The sequence below is a fragment of the Nerophis lumbriciformis genome, linkage group LG36 (genome assembly GCF_033978685.3).
Source record: "Nerophis lumbriciformis linkage group LG36, RoL_Nlum_v2.1, whole genome shotgun sequence".
Taxonomy (NCBI): Eukaryota; Metazoa; Chordata; class Actinopteri; order Syngnathiformes; family Syngnathidae; genus Nerophis; species Nerophis lumbriciformis.
Genome location: NC_084583.2, coordinates 20,992,753 through 21,015,000, shown reverse-complemented (window position 1 = coordinate 21,015,000; position 22,248 = coordinate 20,992,753). Strand labels below are relative to the sequence as shown.

The window sequence follows — 22,248 nt, the reverse complement described above, 5'->3', positions numbered from 1 at the left end:
GCTATTGAATGCTTCGGGGCTGTAATGTCTCCCCGGTTGCCCCCTGCGGTGATGCTACCTGGTGTGGACCAGCTCCTCTCTGAGCCAGATGGGGAGCGGCTGGCCCATTCTGTACAGCAGCTTGGACAGCTCGATGTTGTGATCCCTGTAGTAGTCCCTGAGGAACGCCAGGGACTGAAGGAGAGAGGAGGAAAAGTCAATCACGCCTTGTAGAACTCAAAAGAATTGAAACATCAACAACAACCTGCATGGATGAGTTTGGTGAGGGAGAACTGGAGTGCCTCGACTTCAACTGCATTGAACACCTTTAGCTTCAACTCTCAGCAATAAGGCCAACTCTGTGTTTTCTATCATTTTACATCATTTATACGACAAGGTGTCCCAATTCTTTTGTCCATTTGGTGTCTGTATGCATTACATTACAATACCAGAAATAGTATTATACAGAGGTGGGACCAAGTCATTGTTTTGCAAGTCACAAGTAAGTCTCAAGTCTTTGCCCTCAAGTCCGAGTCAAGTCCCGAGTCAAGACAGGCAAGCCCCGAGTCAAGTCCAAAGTCAAGACTGGAAAGTCTCAAGTCAAGTCCTAAGTCCTGCATTTTGAGTTTCGAGTCCTTTCAAGTCCTTTTAACCACAGACTAATATATTAACACAGATTGTGTATGCCTTTCAAACGCTGTATTTATTTATTAAAACAAGTGCATTTTAAATTGCAGGAAAGAAAATTGTGCTGACATTGCACTTTATAATAGCACTATTAACCAGTCATTTTAAACATTAACTCATTCCTTTACAGAACAAACACATTGAAAAATAAAGTGCAAATGTACTTATTTGTACAAAAGTGTTAACATTGAAAAAACATGACATATACGTGAACATAACAAAAAAGTTGTACTTTTTATATGTCAGGGCCCTATGCTGCATTGCATCTGCAAAAGACCAAATTAGCCAAGAGTCTGTGAGTCATTTGTGCACGATGGGGGCGTAGTATGATGCCACCATGGCTGAAAACTCGCTCCACTGGAGCACTGGAGGCAGGCACTGCCAAGACTCTCATGGCCACTCGGAACAGTGAAGGAAGAGTCTTCATGTTCAATGCCCAGAACAAAAAGGGGGAGAGAGTTGTTTTGGGTTGGTGCACTACTTGTAAGTGTATCTTGTGTTTTTTATGTTGATTTAATTAAAAAAAGAAAAAAATATATATATTTCTTGTGCGGCCCGACACCAATCGATCCACGGACCAGTACCGGGCCACGGCTCGGTGGTTGGGGACCACTGAGGTAAACAACCAACAGTATGTCAGAAAGCTAGCTAAAACGGTACACATATTCATAATATAGTATACATTTTAACTGACCTTTATTTTACTATTTTTGTCTTTTTTTAGGTGTCTAAAATACGCGGTGCTGCTGACCGCCGTCTAACATTACGTGTGATATATTGACTAACGTAACCCTGCTTAAAAAAATCACTGAACAAAAAGTATGAATAAGGTAGTGAACTGCAACAGATTCCCGTGTTTGCAATAACGTTATAACGTTAGCAGTGAGTTTACAGCCTCACTGATTTAACTACACAGCAAATAAAAGTCACGTTACTTAGCCAATAAACGTTATCTTACATTCAAAACTTACCGTTCTTTGTGCAACTTCAAATGCCGGACGAAGTTGGAAGTTGTTGCCTCTCCATCAGTAATTTTCGAACCGCATGTGTTGCATACTGCGAACCGTTTTGTGTTGACCACCTCGTAATTTTTATACCCAAACAAAATTATTTTTGGTATCATTTTTTGTTCACTGGCGTGTGGTTTGGACATGTCTTCTTCGTTGGTTGTCCTGCAATTTGATTGGATGAATGCTGTGTGATGAAAACAAAGTAGATCTAATTTGATTGGCTGTTGTACTGAGAGCACACCAGCTGACACACGCAACGCTGATAGACAAGTACACAATGAAAAATACGGAGCGCTCCCGAATAACTTTTTCATCTTTGGGTTTTGGGGAAAGTAGCAAGTCATGTCAAGTCATGTCAATTCAAAAGGCTCAAGTCCAAGTGAAGTCACAAGTCATTGATGTTAAAGTCTAAGTCGAGTTGCAAGTCTTTTTACATTTTGTCAAGTCGAGTCTAAAGTCATCAAATTCATGACTCGAGTCTGACTCGAGTCCAAGTCATGTGACTCGAGTCCACACCTCTGGTATTATATACTATATACACATACCTGCCAACTTTTGAAATCAGAAAAACCTAGTAGCCAGGGTCCAGGGGCCGCAGGCCCCGGTAGGTCCAGGACAAAGTCCTGGTGGGGGGTTCAGCTTCGCCCCCCCGACGCAAAATGATTATTAGCATTCAGACAGGTTAAAATGTTGCTAAAACCATCACTTTTCTATCAGTCACAGTGACTTTTCAAAACAAAAATATTACAGCAAAAATCATATGGGTTGATTGACATGTTTATTCTGTAAGCTAACTTCAATAGTTTGAAATTATTTTGACAGTTAATGCCAGTTATCCTGTCAACCTTTCACAAGACTTCAATTTGTTAATTGAAAGTATAAACACTTTTTACAGTAAACAAATGGTAAAACAGTACTAAACAATTCCATTAAAAAAAAAAAATTGGTGTCATTATTAACTTTCTGTCCAAGCTTGTATAATCTACTGCCTTGTTCAATTGTAAAAAATATTCTGTGCCTAAAATTCACATTTCTATCACAATTATCATACTGTAAACATGGTAAGCTAACTTCATTAAAATTAATAGTCCCGTCAATAGCATGGAATTACAATTCAAATGTAGTTTTTTTGTAAGCCTTTCAAAAGAATTCAAAATATGAAAAATGAATGAAAATGAATTTAAGCCATCAGACACTTGAAAAGTGGCACATCACATCTCTAATGTAATCATTTGAACTTTTCAACAGAAATAGCACTGCAAAAATATTAAGGACATACTTCTGTATTTTGGTAGTTATGCTGTCAACATTTAACAAGATTTCTTCAACTTGGACTTGAAAGCATAAATAGTATAAACACTTTTAACAGTATAACAGTACTAAACAATTCCAATAGATAACATTGGTGTCATTACCTTTTTGTTTGCTCAATTATTGCCTCCATAAATAAAACTTCAGCATTTATCACATCCAAAGAATCTGTTTGGGCGACGAAAAACGTTGAAAGTTTTCCACTTGTATCGCTAGCAACGGCATTAGACTTGTGTTTTTTTGTCCCAACGTGGTCTTTTACATCGCTAATTCCTCCGTGTCCGATCGAAAAATCTTGTCTGCACAAGGTGCAATTCGCGTAGTTTTCACCCTTTTTGGAACGGATAATTATCAAATCAAATCAAATCAACTTTATTTATAGAGCACATTTAAAATTTACCACAGGGGTAGCCAAAGTGCTGTACAATGAGCAGGTTAAAAGATAAAACGAGTACCGAGCAAACACAACACAACACAAACAGAACACGATAAAAAATAAATAATTAAAATAGAATTAATAAAAACATAAAAACAGGATCACAGCAGGTGTATTATGGGGCGCCATTGCAGGATGGATATCACTCAGTGTTAAAAGCCATGGAATAAAAGTATGTTTTTAAGAGAGATTTAAAAACAGGAAGAGAGGAGGCTTGTCTAACACTCAGAGGTAGGTCGTTCCAGAGCTTGGGAGCAGCAACGGCGAAAGCTCTGTCACCTCTAAGCTTCAGCCTTGTGTCAGGGACCGTCAACAGCAGCTGATCGGCTGATCTTAAGGATCGGGTGGGGCAGTAAGGCTGAAGGAGGTCGGAGAGATAGGTTGGCGCGAGGTTGTTTAGACATTTAAAAACAAATAAAAGGAGTTTAAAATGTATTCGGTAACGCACAGGGAGCCAGTGAAGGGACGCTAAAATAGGGGTGATGTGCTCACGTCTGCGGGTCTGTGTTAGCAGACGAGCAGCAGAGTTCTGCACGAGCTGCAGGCCTGGCTAATGCCAACATACAGGGCATTACAATAATCAAGACGAGTCGAGATAAAAGCGTGGATTAATTTCTCAAGATCATGTCTTGATAGAAGCGGTTTCACTTTCGCTATTTGGCGTAATTGATAAAAGCTTTTTTGAACGACACTTTACCCCCAGGTTTGTGACAGAGTCGCTGAGATACGGGGTCAGAGTGCCGAGGTCAACGTTGGGGGAGGGAGAGCGACTTGGACCGAACAACATAACTTCTGTTTTATCTTCATTTAGGCTCAGGAAGTTAGCTGAAAGCCAGACTTTGATGTCGTGCAGGCAGTCAATAAGACGTTGAACCGTGTTATTTTGTGCCATGGGAAAATAAATCTGGCAATCATCGGCATAAAAATGAAATGCAATACTGTACTTCCTAAAAATAGAACCAAGGGGGAGAAGGTAAAGCGCAAATAAAATTGGGGCAAGGATTGAGCCCTGGGGGACCCCATGTGGTAAAGGAGCTGTGGACGACATAAAACTGTCTACTTTTACACAAAAACTCCTGTCGGTTAGGTACGACCGGAACCAGTTGAGGGCGGCGCCCTTAATGCCCACACAGTTCTCAAGACGAGTGATTAAGGTGGCGTGGTCGACGGTGTCGAACGCAGCAGACAGATCTAAAAGCACCAGGACAACATATTTACCAGAATCAGTGGACAGGAGGATATCGTTAAAAACTTTTAGAAGCGCTGACTCTGTGCTGTGAATTATTCCCGGATAGGCTTTTGAATATTCTTCACGGAATGACTGCAGTTTTCTTTTCGGTTTAAGACTCGTTTGCGATTTTTCTCCGGCTGATTCCATGATCGTTCGCTCGTTTGGAAACAATGGCAACTGCTTGGCAGCGGTGCTATAAATAGCCTCGCGCGTGGCTTTCGGAATGGCTCGATAGGAAGTTACGGGAAGCAGTGTCGATTGTCATTGTTGTTACGCGATTTCGTGAATAAAACTTTAAAAAAATAAAAATAAATTTAATTAATGAAAAACCGTATTTTTTATCACTGCAACCGTAACCCGGAATAGGTTGATGAAAACCGTACTAATTACGGGAAAACCGGAGTAGTTGGCAGGTATGTATACAGTACAGGCCAACAGTTTGGACACACCTTCTCCTCATTCAACGAGTTTTCTTTATTTTCACGACTATTTACATTGTAGATCAGATCAGGCCTGGGCAACTATTTTGACACGGGGGCCAAATTTAGAGAAAAAAATGTGTCTGGGGGCCGGTATATCTATTTTTAGGTACACTAATACAAAACCTCACAATAATGTCTGATTGAATGCTAAAAACGTTATGACAGACCTCCTTAAAAACGGATTTTCTATTAAAGGAGACACCCAGAAAGTACGACAATAATGTGGGATTTACAATAATAACTATGAAGGATAAAACACTGAATATTGACAACATATGAACATCACAAACCCTCTCCATCCACATATTTTACAATCAAGCGAAACGCAACAAAAATGCAACTAACACAGTGAAATATGAACGTGAAGGGTAAAAAATAAACCCACCTACAATCTGATATATGTGATACATCACTAAGCTTTAGAACTTTGTTGTAAAAATCTCCTTCCGCATCTGTCCCTGACACCCACATTTCATGCTCTGGAAACACTCTGTGGAAACGCTCCCCACCCACACTGCTTGGTGCCTCGTCTGAGCTGCTGTGACTTACATTACCATAGTAACTAATTAGATGACCATAGTAACTAATTAGATTACCACAGTAACTAGTATATCATGTAAAATGTTTAGTTTTAATGTAACTGCACATTGTCCTTTTAAGAGGAACTGCACTTTCTTTTGGGAATTTTGCTTATCTTTTACAACAGACCTGGGCAAAATACAGCCCATTATGATTTCCAATCTGGCCCACTGGACATTCTACATCATTTTTTTAGACCTTTAACATGAAAACTGTATCCACTATTATGATGTGCAGTGCTGTTTTTAAATGCGCTTAAGTCTTGAACTATAGAAAGTGTTTCAATGGTCGAAATCTGCGCTTTTGAGTGTTATAGGAGTTATTAGGGTCATCTAGGTCACAGCAGCTCAGACTACCGTATTTTCCGCACCATTAGCCGCACCTAAAAACCACAAATTTACTCAAAAGCTGACAGTGCGGCTTTTAACCCGGTGCGCTTTATATATGGATAAATATTAAGATTCATTTTCATAAAGTTTCGTTCTCGCAACTTCGGTAAACAGCCGCCATCTTTTTTCCCGGTAGAGCAGGAAGCGCTTCTTCTTCTACGCAAGCAACCGCCAAGGTAAGCACCCGCCCCCATAGAACAGGAAGCGCTTCTTCTTGTACTGTAAGCAACCACCCGCCCCCGGAAGAAGAAGAAGCGCGCGGTGCATGCTGGGATATGTGACGTTTCATTTCCATTTGTGTGTTTATGTAAAGACCCCAAAATGGCTCCTATTAAGTGTGTTGTCTGTCTAATTATAAATAATGCAGACGAGGCGTGTTAACTGAGTTCTCAACGTTTACTCACAGCGTGCTCATAACCACATTCTAACTCCCAGCATACAACGCTTCTCAGGGCTACCGCGCATGCTCGTAACTATCGTTGCATGCTGGGTAGTGTAGTTGTTATATTTGCTAGCTCATAACATCACATTAAGAGACACGCTTACGTGCTTAATTCAATACTCGCCGTCATTCCGGGTGGATTGACAAAAGACCTCCAGCCGCTAGATATTGGTGTCAACAGGGCATTCGAAGCTAGACTGCTAACTGCGTGGGAACAATGGATGACAGAAGGCGAACACACCTTCACTAAGACAGGGAGGCAGCGCCAGACGACGCCAACATCTGCCAGTGGATCGTAAATGCCTGGGCAGATATTTCGGTCACAACTGTGGTCCGAGCTTTCCGGAAGGCAGGATTCACAGAACTGCTGGATAACAGTGACACTGACTCCGATGACTTCGACGAGACGGAACCGGCCATTTTGGATCTCACATTTGCCCAACTTTTCACTTCGGACACCGAAGACGAAGAATTCGAAGGATTTACGAATGAAGAATAACTTCAGAAAGTGAGCGCTATGTTTATTTTGTGTGTTGTGACATTAACGTTCGAGCAACATTATGTTGCTATTGCTCTGCACTATTTTGAATTTTACTATGTTTGTGATTGCACATTTGCGTACATTTTGGGAGTGAACAGAGTTGTTAGAACGCTGGTTTTTAATATATTATTAAAGTTTGACTGACCTATCTGACTGTTTTTTTGACATTCCCTTTAGTGCAGCGTAGGCGCGGCTTATAGTCCGGGGCGGCTTATAGGTGGACAAAGTTATGAAATATGCCATTCATTGAAGGTGCGGCTAATAACCCGGGGCGGCTTATAGTGCGGAAAATACGGTAGTAACAAAGCAGAGTGGGCGGGGCTTGTTTTCAGAACAGCCAGCCCGAAACGCATGTGTCAGCAACAAATGCGGAAGCACATTTTTACGTGATAATATATCATATTGTAGCTGTTTATTACACTTTGCATTCACATTTTGCTGTTTGTTACATTGTTATTGTGTTGTGCTTGATTGTAGCTGAGATAGGCTCCAGCGCCCCCCCGCGACCCCAAAGGGAATAAGCGGTAGAAAATGGATGGATGGATGGATGATTGTAAAAGATACACAATTATAGAGGAGCTGCTCTGAGAAGTAAAAGATGTTCATTTGTTGTCAATATTCAGTCTTTTATTGTTCATAGTTAATATTGTAAATCCCCACTTTCTTTATTTTCATGTACATTTTGGGTGTCTCATTCAGTAAAAAACTGTAAAATTCCATTCTGTTTTTTTGAGGTGGTCTGTCATAACTTTATTAGAACTCTATGGGACATTGTGACTTTTGGTATTAGAGTTCCTGAAAAAAAGGGAGTCAAACACACATACTGTACAGCACACTTTTACAGCCTCAGACACAATTTTTTCTCTCAATGTGGCTCCCCAGTCAAAAATATTTGCCCACAATCATTATGAGAGACAAGAACATGTCTACCTATACAGTATTTCTTTTAGGATTCTAAAGATGATAAAAACGCTTGGATGATGCAGTTAATGGGAGTCACCGTTGCAGCCTTTAAAGCCTCTAAAACAACTTCAAAACCCTCCATCAACATTTTATAAACACACTGCAAGTATATATACTATAATGTAGTAACAGACACCTTCATAACAATATGTAATATGTACAATATACACACTGCAAGTATATATATAATGTAGTAACAGACACCTTCATAACAATATGTAATATGTACAATATACACACTGCATGTATATATATAATGTAGTAACACCTTCATAACAATATGTAATATGTACAATATACACACTGCAAGTATATATATAATGTAGTAACAGACCCCTTCATAACAATATGTAATATGTACAATATACACACTGCATGTATATATATAATGTAGTAACAGACCCCTTCATAACAATATGTAATATGTACAATATACACACTGCATGTATATATATAATGTAGTAACAGACCCCTTCATAACAATATGTAATATGTACAATATACACACTGCATGTATATATATAATGTAGTAACAGACCCCTTCATAACAATATGTAATATGTACAATATACACACTGCATGTATATATATAATGTAGTAACAGACACATTCATAACAATATGTAATATGTACAATATACACACTGTATGTATATATATAATGTAGTAACAGACACCTTCATAACAATATGTAATATGTACAATATACACACTGCAAGTATATATATAATGTAGTAACAGACCCCTTCATAACAATATGTAATATGTACAATATACACACTGCATGTATATATATAATGTAGTAACAGACCCCTTCATAACAATATGTAATATGTACAATATACACACTGCAAGTATATATATAATGTAGTAACAGACCCCTTCATAACAATATGTAATATGTACAATATACACACTGCAAGTATATATATAATGTAGTAACAGACCTCTTCATAACAATATGTAATATGTACAATATACACACTGCAAGCGGCTTAAGCGATTCAACAGATTACGCATGTATTGAAACGGATGGTTGTAGTGTGGAGGCAGGTAGCGAAAACCAAATTGAAGAAGAAACTGAAGCTATTGAGCCATATCGGTTTGAACCGTATGCAAGCGAAACCCACGAAAACGACACGACAGCCAGCGACACGGGAGAAAGCGAGGACGAATTGGGCGATCGCCTTCTAACCAACGATTGGTATGTGTTTGTTTGGCATTAAAAGAAACTAACAACTATGAACTAGGTTTACAGCATATGAAATACATTTGACAACAACATGCACTTTGAGAGCGCAGACAGCCCAATTTTCATCAATTAATATATTCTGTAGACATACCCTCATCCGCTCTCTTTTCCTGAAAGCTGATCTGTCCAGTCCAGTTGGAAATGCATCTGCTTTGAGTGTCGCAGGATATCCACACATTCTTGCCATCTCTGTCGTAGCATAGCTTTCGTCGGTAAAGTGTGCGGAACAAACGTCCAATTTCTTGCCACTTTGGCATCTTTGGGCCACTGGTGCAACTTGAATCCGTCCCTGTCGGTGTTGTTACACCCTCCGACAACACACCGACGAGGCATGATGTCTCCAAGGTACGGAAAACAGTCGAAAAAACGGAAAATAACAGAGCTGATTTGACTCGGTGTTTGAGAAAACGGCGGATTGCTTCCTGTTGTGCGAACCGATCCAGTGAGAGCTGAAGATCCTGGCCAGATGAAGCCATCAGGACCACATCATCTGCAAAAAGCAGAGACCTAATCCTGCAGCCACCAAACCGGATCCCCTCAACGCCTTGACTGCGCCTAGAAATTCTGTCCATAAAAGTTATGAACAGAATCGGTGACAAAGGGCAGCCTTGGCGGAGTCCAACCCTCACCGGAAACGTGTGCGACTTACTGCCGGCAATGCGAACCAAGCTCTGACACTGATCATACAGGGAGCGGACCGCCACAATCAGACAGTCCGAAACCCCATACTCTCTGAGCACTCCCCACAGGACTTCCCGAGGGACACGTTCGAATGCCTTCTTCAAGTCCACAAAGCACATGTAGACTGGTTGGGCAAACTCCCATGCACCCTCAAGGACCCTGCCGAGAGTATAGAGCTGGTCCACAGTTCCACGACCAGGACAAAAACCACACTGTTCCTCCTGAATCCGAGGTTCGACTATCCGGCGTAGCCTCCTCTCCAGTACACCCGAATAGACCTTACCGGGAAGGCTGAGGAGTGTGATCCCACGATAGTTAGAACACACCCTCTGGTTCCCCTTTTTAAAGAGAGAAACCACCACCCCGGTCTGCCAATCCAGAGGTACCGCCCCCGATGTCCACGAGATGCTGCAGAGTCTTGTCAACCAAGACAGCCCCACAGCATCCAGAGCCTTAAGGAACTCCGGGCGGATCTCATCCAGCCCCGGGGCCTTGCCACCGAGGAGCTTTTTAACTACCTCAGCAACCTCAGCCCCAGAAATAGGAGAGCCCACCACAGACTCCCCAGGCACTGCTTCCTCATAGGAAGACGTGTTGGTGGGATTGAGGAGATCTTCGAAGTATTCCCTCCACCAATCCACAACTTCCGCAGTCGAGGTCAGCAGAACACCATCCTCACCATACACGGTGTTGGTAGTGCACTGCCTCCCCTTCCTGAGGCGGCGGATGGTGGTCCAGAATCGCTTTGAAGCCGTCCGGAAGTCGTTTTCCATGGCCTCGCCGAACTTCACCCATTTAGAGTTCGGAAATCGGTTAAAAAAATATATGGTCTTTTTTCTGCAACATCAAGGTATATATTGACGCTTACATAGGTCTGGTGATAATGTTCCCCTTTAAGATGACAAGAATCATACCTCAGGGTCCATGTCGGGGTACTTGCGTCCTTTACTCTTCCCGAGACACTTTGTCTTCCCGCCCTCCAGCAACTGGCACCAGAAACCCTTCTTGGGGTCAAACCTGCATCGCAACACATTCCGTTAATATAAGATTACATTCTCATCTTACATGAAACACTTTTATAAAGCCATAGACATAATAAATACAGTGTACATCATGCAAGTTGGAACTTTCTGAAACAAATACATGTATGATTTAAAATCACAAAAACATTAATCAATTATATAAATTTTTTTTTTTTTTTGTAATGCCACCATAAAACCAGTGAGGACAAAAAAAAGGGTGTGACGATAACCATAGAACCAGAAATAGTATTTATAGTAACACTGACAAATGTGTTAAACCCGCCGTGGCTGTTGAGCAACGTTCCCTCTAAGGTGCGCGCCTGTGCAATTGCGCACTGCTCAAGCGTCCTCTGCGCACGGCAAATCTATGCCACGCACAAAATCAAATAAAAAAATTAAAGCTGCAAGCAGCGTTGGTCGGGCCCGCGTATTTGGCAGGTGCTAGTCCTAAGTGTCCCAATACTTTTGTCCAGTTTTAGTCCCAAGTGTCCCAATACTTTTGGCAAGTTGTAGTCCTAAGTGTCCCAATACTTTTGTCAAGTTGTAGTCCCAAGCGTCCCAATACTTTTGTCCAGTTTTCGGCCTAAGTGTCCCAATACTTTTGTCCAGTTTTCAGCCTAAGTGTCCCAATACTTTTGTCTAGTGTACCTACCTTGTCTGCATTGTGTAGGCACGCCGGTGCTTCCTGCTTTTAAGCAGCCATCTTAAAAAAACAGCAGCGCAGCGGGTCTTTGAAGGGTCATTAAATCAAAACCGGAGCAGGTATTAAAACGCTGTTCTGTTATTTTATACACAAGGGTTTGATCTCTCTCCTGTGTTAGTTTGAAGCCGAAACGACAAACGCGCTCAGAGGAGATAGTTTTTGAAGGAAGGTGACCGGTTTTTACAAAAAATTTGTTTTGAAGGGGGAATAGCAAACTTCCTGTTGATTTTTGCTGGGGGTTGTCAATTTATGAAATGTAGGTCTAAGTGAGACCTACATAGAGGTTTTTGTTTCATGTCTCTCCGACCTTCCCAGTGGGAGTTACAGGCAGTTTTGTCAGTTTTTTCATCCGAGGAGCAGTTTTTTGTGCGTTTCATTAAAAAATTGCGCTAGAGCACAATTTTGAGATTTGGGGTTAGGTTTTTTTATTAGATCACAATTTTTGCCAGTCCTGATGTGTGCGTTCAGTTTGGTGAGTTTTGAAGCATGTTAAGGGGGTCAAATTACAGCTCAAAGAGGCAAAAGTGACTGTTTTTAGTACTTTTGTGTCTTGAAGGGGGAATTGCCAACTTCCTGTTGATTTTAGCCCGAGAATGTACTATTACGAAATGTAGGTCTAAGTCAGACCTACATAGAGGTTTTTGTTTCATGTCTTTCCGACCTTCCTAGTGGGAGTTACAGGCAGTCTAGTTTTTTTTTTCCCTAGGGGGCGCTAGAGCGCAATTTTGAGTTTTGTGGTTCGTTTTTTTAAAAACAAAAGGCAATTTTCGCAGGTCCTGATGAGTGGGTCGAATATGGTGAGTTTTGAAGCATGTTAAGTGGGTCAAATTACAGTTTAATGTGGCGGCGGAAGAATAAAGAATAAAACCTTACAAATTCAATAGGTCCTTATGTCCCATTGCATAAGGACTCCCTTTGGGAGTCCTTATGCAATGGGCCATGCAGGCCCTAATAAGCGCATAACAATTTTCGAGACACGGACACGACAGAGAAAACAGTTTTGGTCATCATTGTTCAAATATTGTAACGTCTGTCGAGACGCTTTGAGGACATGAATTCCATCCATCACTTTACTGAGCAAAACTCTTTATTGTCGGCCATAAACGCATCACCAAAACATTAGTAAAAAAAAATGATATCTAGCAAAAGTGGTCATTTTCTGCAGTACAAACCAGACCAAAAGCAACTTTGTTATATCAACAGCAGCCGCTCTCTCTGTCTCACTTGCGCCAACACATGCACATATGGCACTTAGTAGAGATGCGCGGATAGGCAATTATTTCATCCGCAACCGCATGACAAAAGTCGTCAACCATCCGCACCCACCCGAATTAACATTTAATCAACACCGCACCCGCCCGTTGTTATATATCTAATATAGACGATGCAAGGCATTAGTGAGGTTAGAAAGCTTTTGCCTGTTAAAGAAAGGAGACTGATCCAATGCAGCAATCATCTGGGAGCCGCGCGTGGAGGTGCGATGTCCCTCGCACCCGGGCTCGCGCCCGAGGCTTCCTACTCGTCGCGGCCTAGCCCTAGCGGTTCTCGCTGCCGGCGACGGCCGGGTATGGGCCCGACGCTCCAGCGCCATCCATTTTCAGGGCTAGTTGATTCGGCAGGTGGGTTGTTACACACTCCTTAGCGGGTTCCGACTTCCATGGCCACCGTCCTGCTGTCTATATCAACCAACACCTTTTCTGGGGTCTGATGAGCGTCGGCATCGGGCGCCTTAACCCGGCGTTCGGTTCATCCCGCAGCGCCAGTTCTGCTTGCCCCACCCCTTTCGTGAGCGCACTGCGCGCGGAGTGACCCCTGTTACGCGCCCCCGGCAACAGGGGTGGCGGGCAGGTAAGCTGCGCGGGCGGAGCGCGCGGAGTGACCCCTGTTACGAGCCCCCGGCCACGGGGGTGGCGGGCAGGTAAGCTGCTTACCTGCTGCGCGTGACGCCGGCCGCGGTGAAGGCGGACGAGGCGGGGTGTCGGTGCGGTGAGCGCGGTGGTGACCCTGGAAGTGCGTCGGGCCCTTCTCGCGGATCGCCTCAGCTACGGCTCCCGGTGGGGCCCTCTCGGGGGAAGGGGCCTCGGTCCCGGACCCCGGCGAGGCGTCCCTTCTCCGCTCCGTAAAAGTGTCCATCTCTTTTTTTTCTTCTTCTGTTGTGGCATATGCTGCAGGTGCCTGCTCGTTTTTCGTATGTGGGTAACAACATTTAACTATGTATATATATTTCCAAATTGGTTTAACTGCCACCCGCCTGAATCTATTTAAAATCTAATTGTTTTTAATTTCAACCGCCCGACCCGACCCGCGGATAAAATCTAATTTTTTTTTATTTCAACCGCCCGAACCGCGGATAATCCGCGGACTCCGCGGTTGTGTCCGCAAACCGCGCATCTCTAGCACTTAGCCAGTGATGCGTTTACAGACACACAAAAAGTCTGACAACTCCAACACCACACATAAAGTGTCATTCCAGGTCGTTACACTGTGATTTACCAATCAAATGTGTGCTTATTCTCGTGTCATTTATTAGGAATCTTCATTTATAAATATGAATCATGAAATGCTGTTAGTATATGAAATAAATACTAATAAATATATATTTTTTACAAACAGGAAGTGGCAGGAATGTACACATGATCCCCTGCTTACATCTCATTGTGCAACATGTGAATGTTTTAATGGGAACTAAATGCAATGTCTGAAAGGGGTACACATTATTTCCAAAGCAGGACCTCCACCCAGACAAACAATACAAGTACACAGTTCATGAAGAACAATATTTGTTGTTATTGTAAGTGGGCCTAAACACTTACATTAGAAATGGAAATGACTGCTGTCATTTGATTATAATAATAAGAGAATGCTGTCTGTCTATCTGTGTTGGCCCTGCGATGAGGTGGAGACTTGTCCAGGGTGTACCCCGCCTTCCGCCTGAATTGATTTAGATTGTGGGAATTTAAAAAAGGGACAATGCATGATTGCAAGAGTACTTTAATTTGATATCGTTTGGTTAACTCTTTTACGGTATAGCTCGGTTGGTAGAGTGGCCGTGCCAGCAACTTGAAGGTTGCAGGTTCGATCCCCGCTTCCTTGGGCAAGACACTTGACCCACCTGCTCCCAGTGCCACCCACACTGCTTTAAATGCAACTTAGATATTGGCTTTCACTATGTCAAAGTGCTTTGAGTCACTAGAGAAAGGCGCTATATAAATATAATTCACTTCACGAGTACGTTTGACAGTTGTTAAGATACTACTTAAAACACTGTCTGTACAACAATCCTGCGTTCATCGCTGTTAATTGGTTCCGGACATAACCGAGATAAATTAATTTCCGCAAAGTAAAAATTAATTGAATATTTTCATGGCTAGAGCATAACAAACCTGTTTTCAAGCTTCTAAATACATCGTTCAACATGATGAGAACCCTCTAGACCAGTGGTCCCCAACCTTTTTGTAGCTGCAGACCGGTCACCGCTTGACCACACTGTATTGATCTATATTCACTGGCTCCCTGTGCGTTACCGAATACATTTTAAACTCCTTTTATTTGTTTTTAAATGTCTAAACAACCTCGCGCCAACCTATCTCTCCGACCTCCTTCAGCCTTACTGCCCCACCCGATCCTTAAGATCAGCCGATCAGCTGCTGTTGACGGTCCCTGACACAAGGCTGAAGCTTAGAGGTGACAGAGCTTTCGCCGTTGCTGCTCCCAAGCTCTGGAACGACCTACCCCTGAGTGTTAGACAAGCCTCCTCTCTTCCTGTTTTTAAATCTCTCTTAAAAACATACTTTTATTCCATGGCTTTTAACACTGAGTGATATCCATCCTGCAATGGCGCCCCATAATACACCTGCTGTGATCCTGTTTTTATGTTTTTATTAATTCTATTTTAATTATTTATTTTTTATCGTGTTCTGTTTGTGTTGTGTTGTGTTTGCTCGGTACTCGTTTTATCTTTTAACCTGCTCATTGTACAGCACTTTGGCTACCCCTGTGGTCAATTTTAAATGTGCTCTATAAATAAAGTTGATTTGATTTGATTTGATTTATATTGATGTATAATGTATTGTGTTCTTTATGTTGATTTAATGAAAAAAAATATTTTAAAAAATTATTTATTTATTTATTTTTACATTTCTTGTGCGGCCCGGTACAAATCGGTCCGCGGATTGGTATCGGGCCTCGGCCCGGTGGTTGGGGACCACTGCTCTAGACCAGTGTTTCTGAACCATAGGGCCCATTGTTGTGCGGCGAGCGTGCCCTACAGCAGTGGTCCCTAACCAAGGGTCCGCGTACGGTACCGGTCCGTGGATCGATTGGTACCGGGCCGCACAAGAAATAAATAAAAAAATAAATGTTTAAATTTTTTTTTAATTAAATCAACATAAAAAACACAAGATACACTTACAATTAGTGCACCAACCCAAAAAACCTCCCTCCCCCATTCACACTCATTCACACAAAAGGGTTGTTTCTTTCTGTTATTAGGGCCCGCAATGGCCCATTGCAAAAGGACTCCCACAGGGAGTCCTTATGCAATGGGACATAAGGACCTATTGAAATTGTAAGGTTTTATTAGGGCCCGCAATGGCCCATTGCAAAAGGACTCCGACAGGGAGTCCTTATGCAATGGGACATAAGGACCTATTGAAATTGTTAGGGCCCGCAATGGCCCATTGCAAAAGGACTCCCACAGGGAGTCCTTATGCAATGGGACATAAGGACCTATTGAAATTGTAAGGTTTTATTATTATTCTTTTTTCTTTATTCTTCCGCCGCCTCTTTGAGCACTAATTTGACCCACTTAACATGCTTCAAAACTCACCATATTTGACCCACACATCAGGACCTGCGAAAATTGTCTTTTAATAAAAAAACCAAACTGCAAAAATCAAAATTGCGCTCTAGCGCCCCCTAGGAAAAAAAAAAACTAGACTGCCTGTAACTCCCACTAGGAAGGTCGGAAAGACATGAAACAAAATCCTCTATGTAGGTCTGACTCAGACCTAACTTTCATAATGGTACATTCTCGGGCTAAAATCAACAGGAAGTTGGCAATTCCCCCTTCAAGACAAAAAAGTACTAAAAACAGTCACTTTTGCCTCTGAGCTGTATTTTGACCCCCTTAACATGCTTCAAAACTCACCGAACTGAACGCACACATCAGGACCGGCAAAAATTGCAACCTAATAAAAAAACCTAACCCCAAATTTAAAAATTGCGCTCTACAGCAATTTTTGAATAAAACGGAGAAAAAACTGCTCCTCGGAAGAAAAAAATGACAAAACTGCCTGTAACTCCCACTGGGAAGGTCGGAGAGACATGAAACAAAAACCTCTATGTAGGTCTCACTTAGATCTACATTTCATAAATTGACAACCCCCAGCAAAAATCAACAGGAAGTTTGCTATTCCCCCTTCAAAACAAAATTTTTGTAAAAACCGGTCACCTTCCTTCAAAAACGAACTCCTCTGAGCGCGTTTGTCGTTTCGCCTTCAAACTAACACAGGAGAGGGATTGAACCCTTGTGATTACAACAACAGAAGCGCTTTTTTTTATAACTGCTCCGGTTTTGATTTTATGAGCCTTCAAAGACCCGCTGCGCTGATGCTCCTGCGGTGCTGTTTTTTTAAGATGGCTGCTCAAAAGCAGGAAGCACCAACGTGCCCACACAATGCAGACAAGGTAGGTACACTAGACAAAAGTCTTGGGACACTTCAGACTAAAAGTAGACAAAAGTATTGGGACACTTAGGACTAGCACCTGCCAAATACGCGGGCCCGACCAATGCTGCTTGCAGCTTTAATTAATATTGTGGTTCCTACATTATATATCAATATATATCAATACAGTCTGCAGGGATACAGTCCGTAAACACACATGATTGTATTTCTTTATGACCAAAAAAAAATAAAATAAAAATTTAAATAAATACCATTTCCCTCCAAAAAAAACCCAAACCAGTGAAGTTGTCACATTGTGTAAATGGTAAATAAAAAGAGAATACAACAAATCCTTTTCAACTTATATTCAATTGAATAGACTGCAAAGACAAGATATTTAACGTTTGAACTGGTAAACTTTGTTATTTTTTTGCTAATATTAGCTCATTTGGAACATGGTTAAAAAAAGCTGGCACAAGTGGCAAAAAAGACTGAGAAAGTTGAGGGATGCTCATCAAAGACTTATTTGGAACATCCACAGGTGTACAGGCAAATTGGGAACAGGTGGGTGCCATGATTGGGTATAAAAGCAGCTTCCATGAAATGCTCAGTCATTCACAAACAAGGATGGGGCGAGGGTCACCACTTTGTCAACAAATGCCTGAGCAAATGGTCAAACAATTTAAGAACAATATTTCTTAACGAGCTATTGCAAGGAATTTAGGGATCAAAATGCGACATCGTTGTGTAAAGGATATCGCCACATGGGCTCAGGAACATTTCAGAAAACTGACAAGTAACTACAGTTTGTCGCTACATCTCTAAGTGCAACTTAAAACACTACTATGCAAAGCCAAAGCCATTTATCAACAACACCCAGAAACGCCGCCAGCTTTGCTGGGCCCAAGGTCATCTAAGATGGACTGATACAAAGTGGAAAAGTGTTCTGTGGTCTGACGAGTCCACATTTCTAATTGTTTTGGGAAACTGTGGACGTCGTGTCCTCCGGACCAAAGAGGAAAAGAACCACCCGGAATGTTATGGGCGCAAAGTGTAAAAGCCAGCATGTGTGATGGTATGGGGGTGTATTAGTGCCCAAGACATGGGTAACTTACACATCTGTGAAGGCACCATTAATGCTGAAAGGTACATACAGGTTTTGAAGCAACATATGTTGCCATCCAAGCAACGTTATCATGGACGCCCCTGCTTATTTCAGCAAGACAATGCCAAGCCACGTGTTACAACAGCGTGGCTTCGTAGTAAAAGAGTGCGGGTACTACACTGGCCTGCCTGTAGTCCAGACCTGTCTCTCATTGAAAATATGAAGCCTAAAATACCACAAAGGGGACCCCCGGACTGTTGAACAACTTAAGCTGTACATCAAGCAAGAATGGGAAAGAATTCCACCTGAGAAGCTTCAAAAATGTGTCTCCTCACTTACCAAACGTTTACTGAGTGTTGTTAAAAGGAAAGGCCATGTAACACAGTGGTGAACATGCCCTTTCCCAACTACTTTGGCACGTGTTGCAGCCATGAAATTCTAAGGTAGTGATTATTTGCATTTGGAACATTAAGTATCTTGTGTTTGCAGTCTATTCAATTGAATATACCGTATTTTCCGCACTATTAGCCGCACCTAAAAACCACAAATTTACTCAAAAGCTGACAGTGCGGCTTATAACCCGGTGCGCTTTATATATGGATTAATATTAAGATTCATTTTCATAAAGTTTCGGTCTCGCAACTACGGTAAACAGCCGCCATCTTTTTTCCCCGTAGAAGAGGAAGTGCTTCTTCTTCTACGCAAGCAACCGCCAAGGTAAGCACCCGCCCCCATAGAACAGGAAGCGCTTCTTCTTCTACTGTAAGCAACCACCCGCCCGCGTAGAAGAAGAAGAAGCGCGCGGATATTACGTTTCATTTCCTTTGTGTGTTTACATCTGTAAAGACCACAAAATGGCTCCTACTAAGCGACAGGTTTCCGGTTCATGAAAAGACGCAATCTCTCCATCCGCACACGGACTACTATTTCACAGCAACTGCCTAAAGACTTTCAAGAAAAGCTGGCTACTTTCCGTGCATATTGTAAAAACAAGATAGCTGAAAAAAAGATCCGGCCAGAGAACATTATCAACATGGACGAGGTTCCACTGACTTTTGATATTCCTGTGAACCGCACTGTGGATACAACGGGAGCACGTACGGTGAATATTCGCACCACAGGGAATGAGAAGTCATCCTTCACTGTGGTTCTAGCTTGCCATGCTAATGGCCAGAAACTTCCACCCATGGTGATATTCAAAAGGAAGACCTTGCCAAAAGAGACCTTTCCAGCCGGCGTCATCATAAAAGCTAACTCGAAGGGATGGATGAAGAAAAGATGAGCGAGTGGTTAAGGGAAGTTTACGCGAAGAGGCCGGGTGGCTTTTTTCACGCAGCTCCGTCCATGTTGATATACGACTCCATGCGCGCCCACATCACGCTGGTTTTTAATATATTATTAAAGTTTGACTGACCTATCTGACTGTTTTTTTGACATTCCCTTTAGCGCAGTTAGATGCGGCTTATAACACGGGGCGGCTTATAGGTGGACAAAGTTTTGAAATATGCCGTTCATTGAAGGCGCGGCTTATAACCCAGGGCGCCTTATGGTGCGGAAAATACGGTAAGTTGAAAAGGATTTGCAAATCATTGTATTCTCTTTTTATTTAGGATTTACACAACGTGACAACTTCACTGGTTTGGGTTTTGTAAATGTTTGCCTTAAATTGAGCATTTTCAAGCATCTCACACTACTATTGGCCACTAAAGGAGACCAAACCAATGAGATCACACTATTTAGTATTGTGGCCACTGATTGGCTCAGCCTCAGGCAGTATTGCAATCTTAGATTAAAAGAGTGGAAAGGTCACTAAAAGGTGTCATTTTATGTCTCGACCAGGGCCAGTTTTTGCAGAAGTAAGTAATGATGGATTGTGTCAAAAGCTTTACATAAGTCAATAAATACTCCAACCGTGTCTTGCTTTTTTTCTATTGCTGTAGCTACGTTTTCTACAAAGTCCATGACTGCGAGGGATGTAGATGGATTACTCCTGAAGACATACTGATCATCATTCTGTAGCTCGTGTTTGTCAGTGAATCCATCAAGTCTATTTACAAATAATCTCTCAATATTTTTTTTGCAAATTGAGGTAGTAGAGACACAGGTCTATGATTTGAGACCATATTTTTTATCACCATTTTTATGAATCGGACTAACTTTAGCGATTTTCATTTTGTCAGGAAAAGTTCCAGTTAATAAAGATTTATTACATACAGGTAAAAGCCAGTAAATTAGAATATTTTGAAAAACTTGATTTATTTCAGTAATTGCATTCAAAAGGTGTAACTTGTACATTATATTTATTCATTGCACACAGACTGATGCATTCAAATGTTTATTTCATTTAATTTTGATGATTTGAAGTGGCAACAAATGAAAATCCAAAATTCCGTGTGTCACAAAATTAGAATATTACTTAAGGCTAATACAAAAAAGGGATTTTTAGAAATGTTGGCCAACTGAAAAGTATGAAAATGAAAAATATGAGCATGTACAATACTCAATACTTGGTTGGAGCTCCTTTTGCCTCAATTACTGCGTTAATGCGGCGTGGCATGGAGTCGATGAGTTTCTGGCACTGCTCAGGTGTTATGAGAGCCCAGGTTGCTCTGATAGTGGCCTTCAACTCTTCTGCGTTTTTGGGTCTGGCATTCTGCATCTTCCTTTTCACAATACCCCACAGATTTTCTATGGGGATAAGGTCAGGGGAGTTGGCGGGCCAATTTAGAACAGAAATACCATGGTCCGTAAACCAGGCACGGGTAGATTTTGCGCTGTGTGCAGGCGCCAAGTCCTGTTGGAACTTGAAATCTCCATCTCCATAGAGCAGGTCAGCAGCAGGAAGCATGAAGTGCTCTAAAACTTGCTGGTAGACGGCTGCGTTGACCCTGGATCTTAGGAAACAGAGTGGACCGACACCAGTAGATGACATGGCACCCCAAACCATCACCCAACCATGCAAATTTTGCATTTCCTTTGGAAATCGAGGTCCCAGAGTCTGGAGGAAGACAGGAGAGGCACAGGATCCACGTTGCCTGAAGTCTAGTGTAAAGTTTCCACCATCAGTGATGGTTTGGGGTGCCATGTCATCTGCTGGTGTCGGTCCACTCTGTTTCCTGAGATCCAGGGTCAACGCAGCCGTCTACCAGCAAGTTTTAGAGCACTTCATGCTTCCTGCTGCTGACCTGCTCTATGGAGATGGAGATTTCAAGTTCCAACAGGACTTGGCGCCTGCACACCGCGCAAAATCTACCCGTGCCTGGTTTACGGACCATGGTATTTCTGTTCTAAATTGGCCCGCCAACTCCCCTGACCTTAGCCCCATAGAAAATCTGTGGGGTATTGTGAAAAGGAAGATGCAGAATGCCAGACCCAAAAATGCAGAAGAGTTGAAGGCCACTATCAGAGCAACCTGGGCTCTCATAACACCTGAGCAGTGCCAGAAACTCATCGACTCCATGCCACGCCGCATTAACGCAGTAATTGAGGCAAAAGGAGCTCCAACCAAGTATTGAGTATTGTACATGCTCACATTTTTCATTTTCATACTTTTCAGTTGGCCAACATTTCTAAAAATCCCTTTTTTGTATTAGCCTTAAGTAATATTTTAATTTTGTGACACACGGAATTTTGGATTTTCATTTGTTGCCACTTCAAATCATCAAAATTAAATGAAATAAACATTTGAATGCATCAGTCTGTGTGCAATGAATAAATATAATGTACAAGTTACACCTTTTGAATGCAATTACTGAAATAAATCAAGTTTT

The 22,248-nt window shown here is 42.0% G+C and overlaps 1 protein-coding gene across 1 annotated transcript in view; it reads right to left on the bottom strand.

Moving 5' to 3' along the window:
* ndst1b (N-deacetylase/N-sulfotransferase (heparan glucosaminyl) 1b) overlaps nt 1–22,248 on the bottom strand; it is a 245,040-nt gene that overhangs the window by 719 nt on the left and 222,073 nt on the right. The window contains exons 14-15 of the mRNA XM_061930656.2: nt 10,897–10,999; nt 1–174 (exon numbers count right to left, since the gene is read on the bottom strand). The exon at nt 1–174 is cut by the window's left edge and continues 719 nt beyond it. Of these exons, the coding sequence (XP_061786640.1) occupies nt 55–174; nt 10,897–10,999 (223 nt within the window). The 3' untranslated portion in view covers nt 1–54. The remainder of the gene's footprint in view (nt 175–10,896; nt 11,000–22,248) is intronic.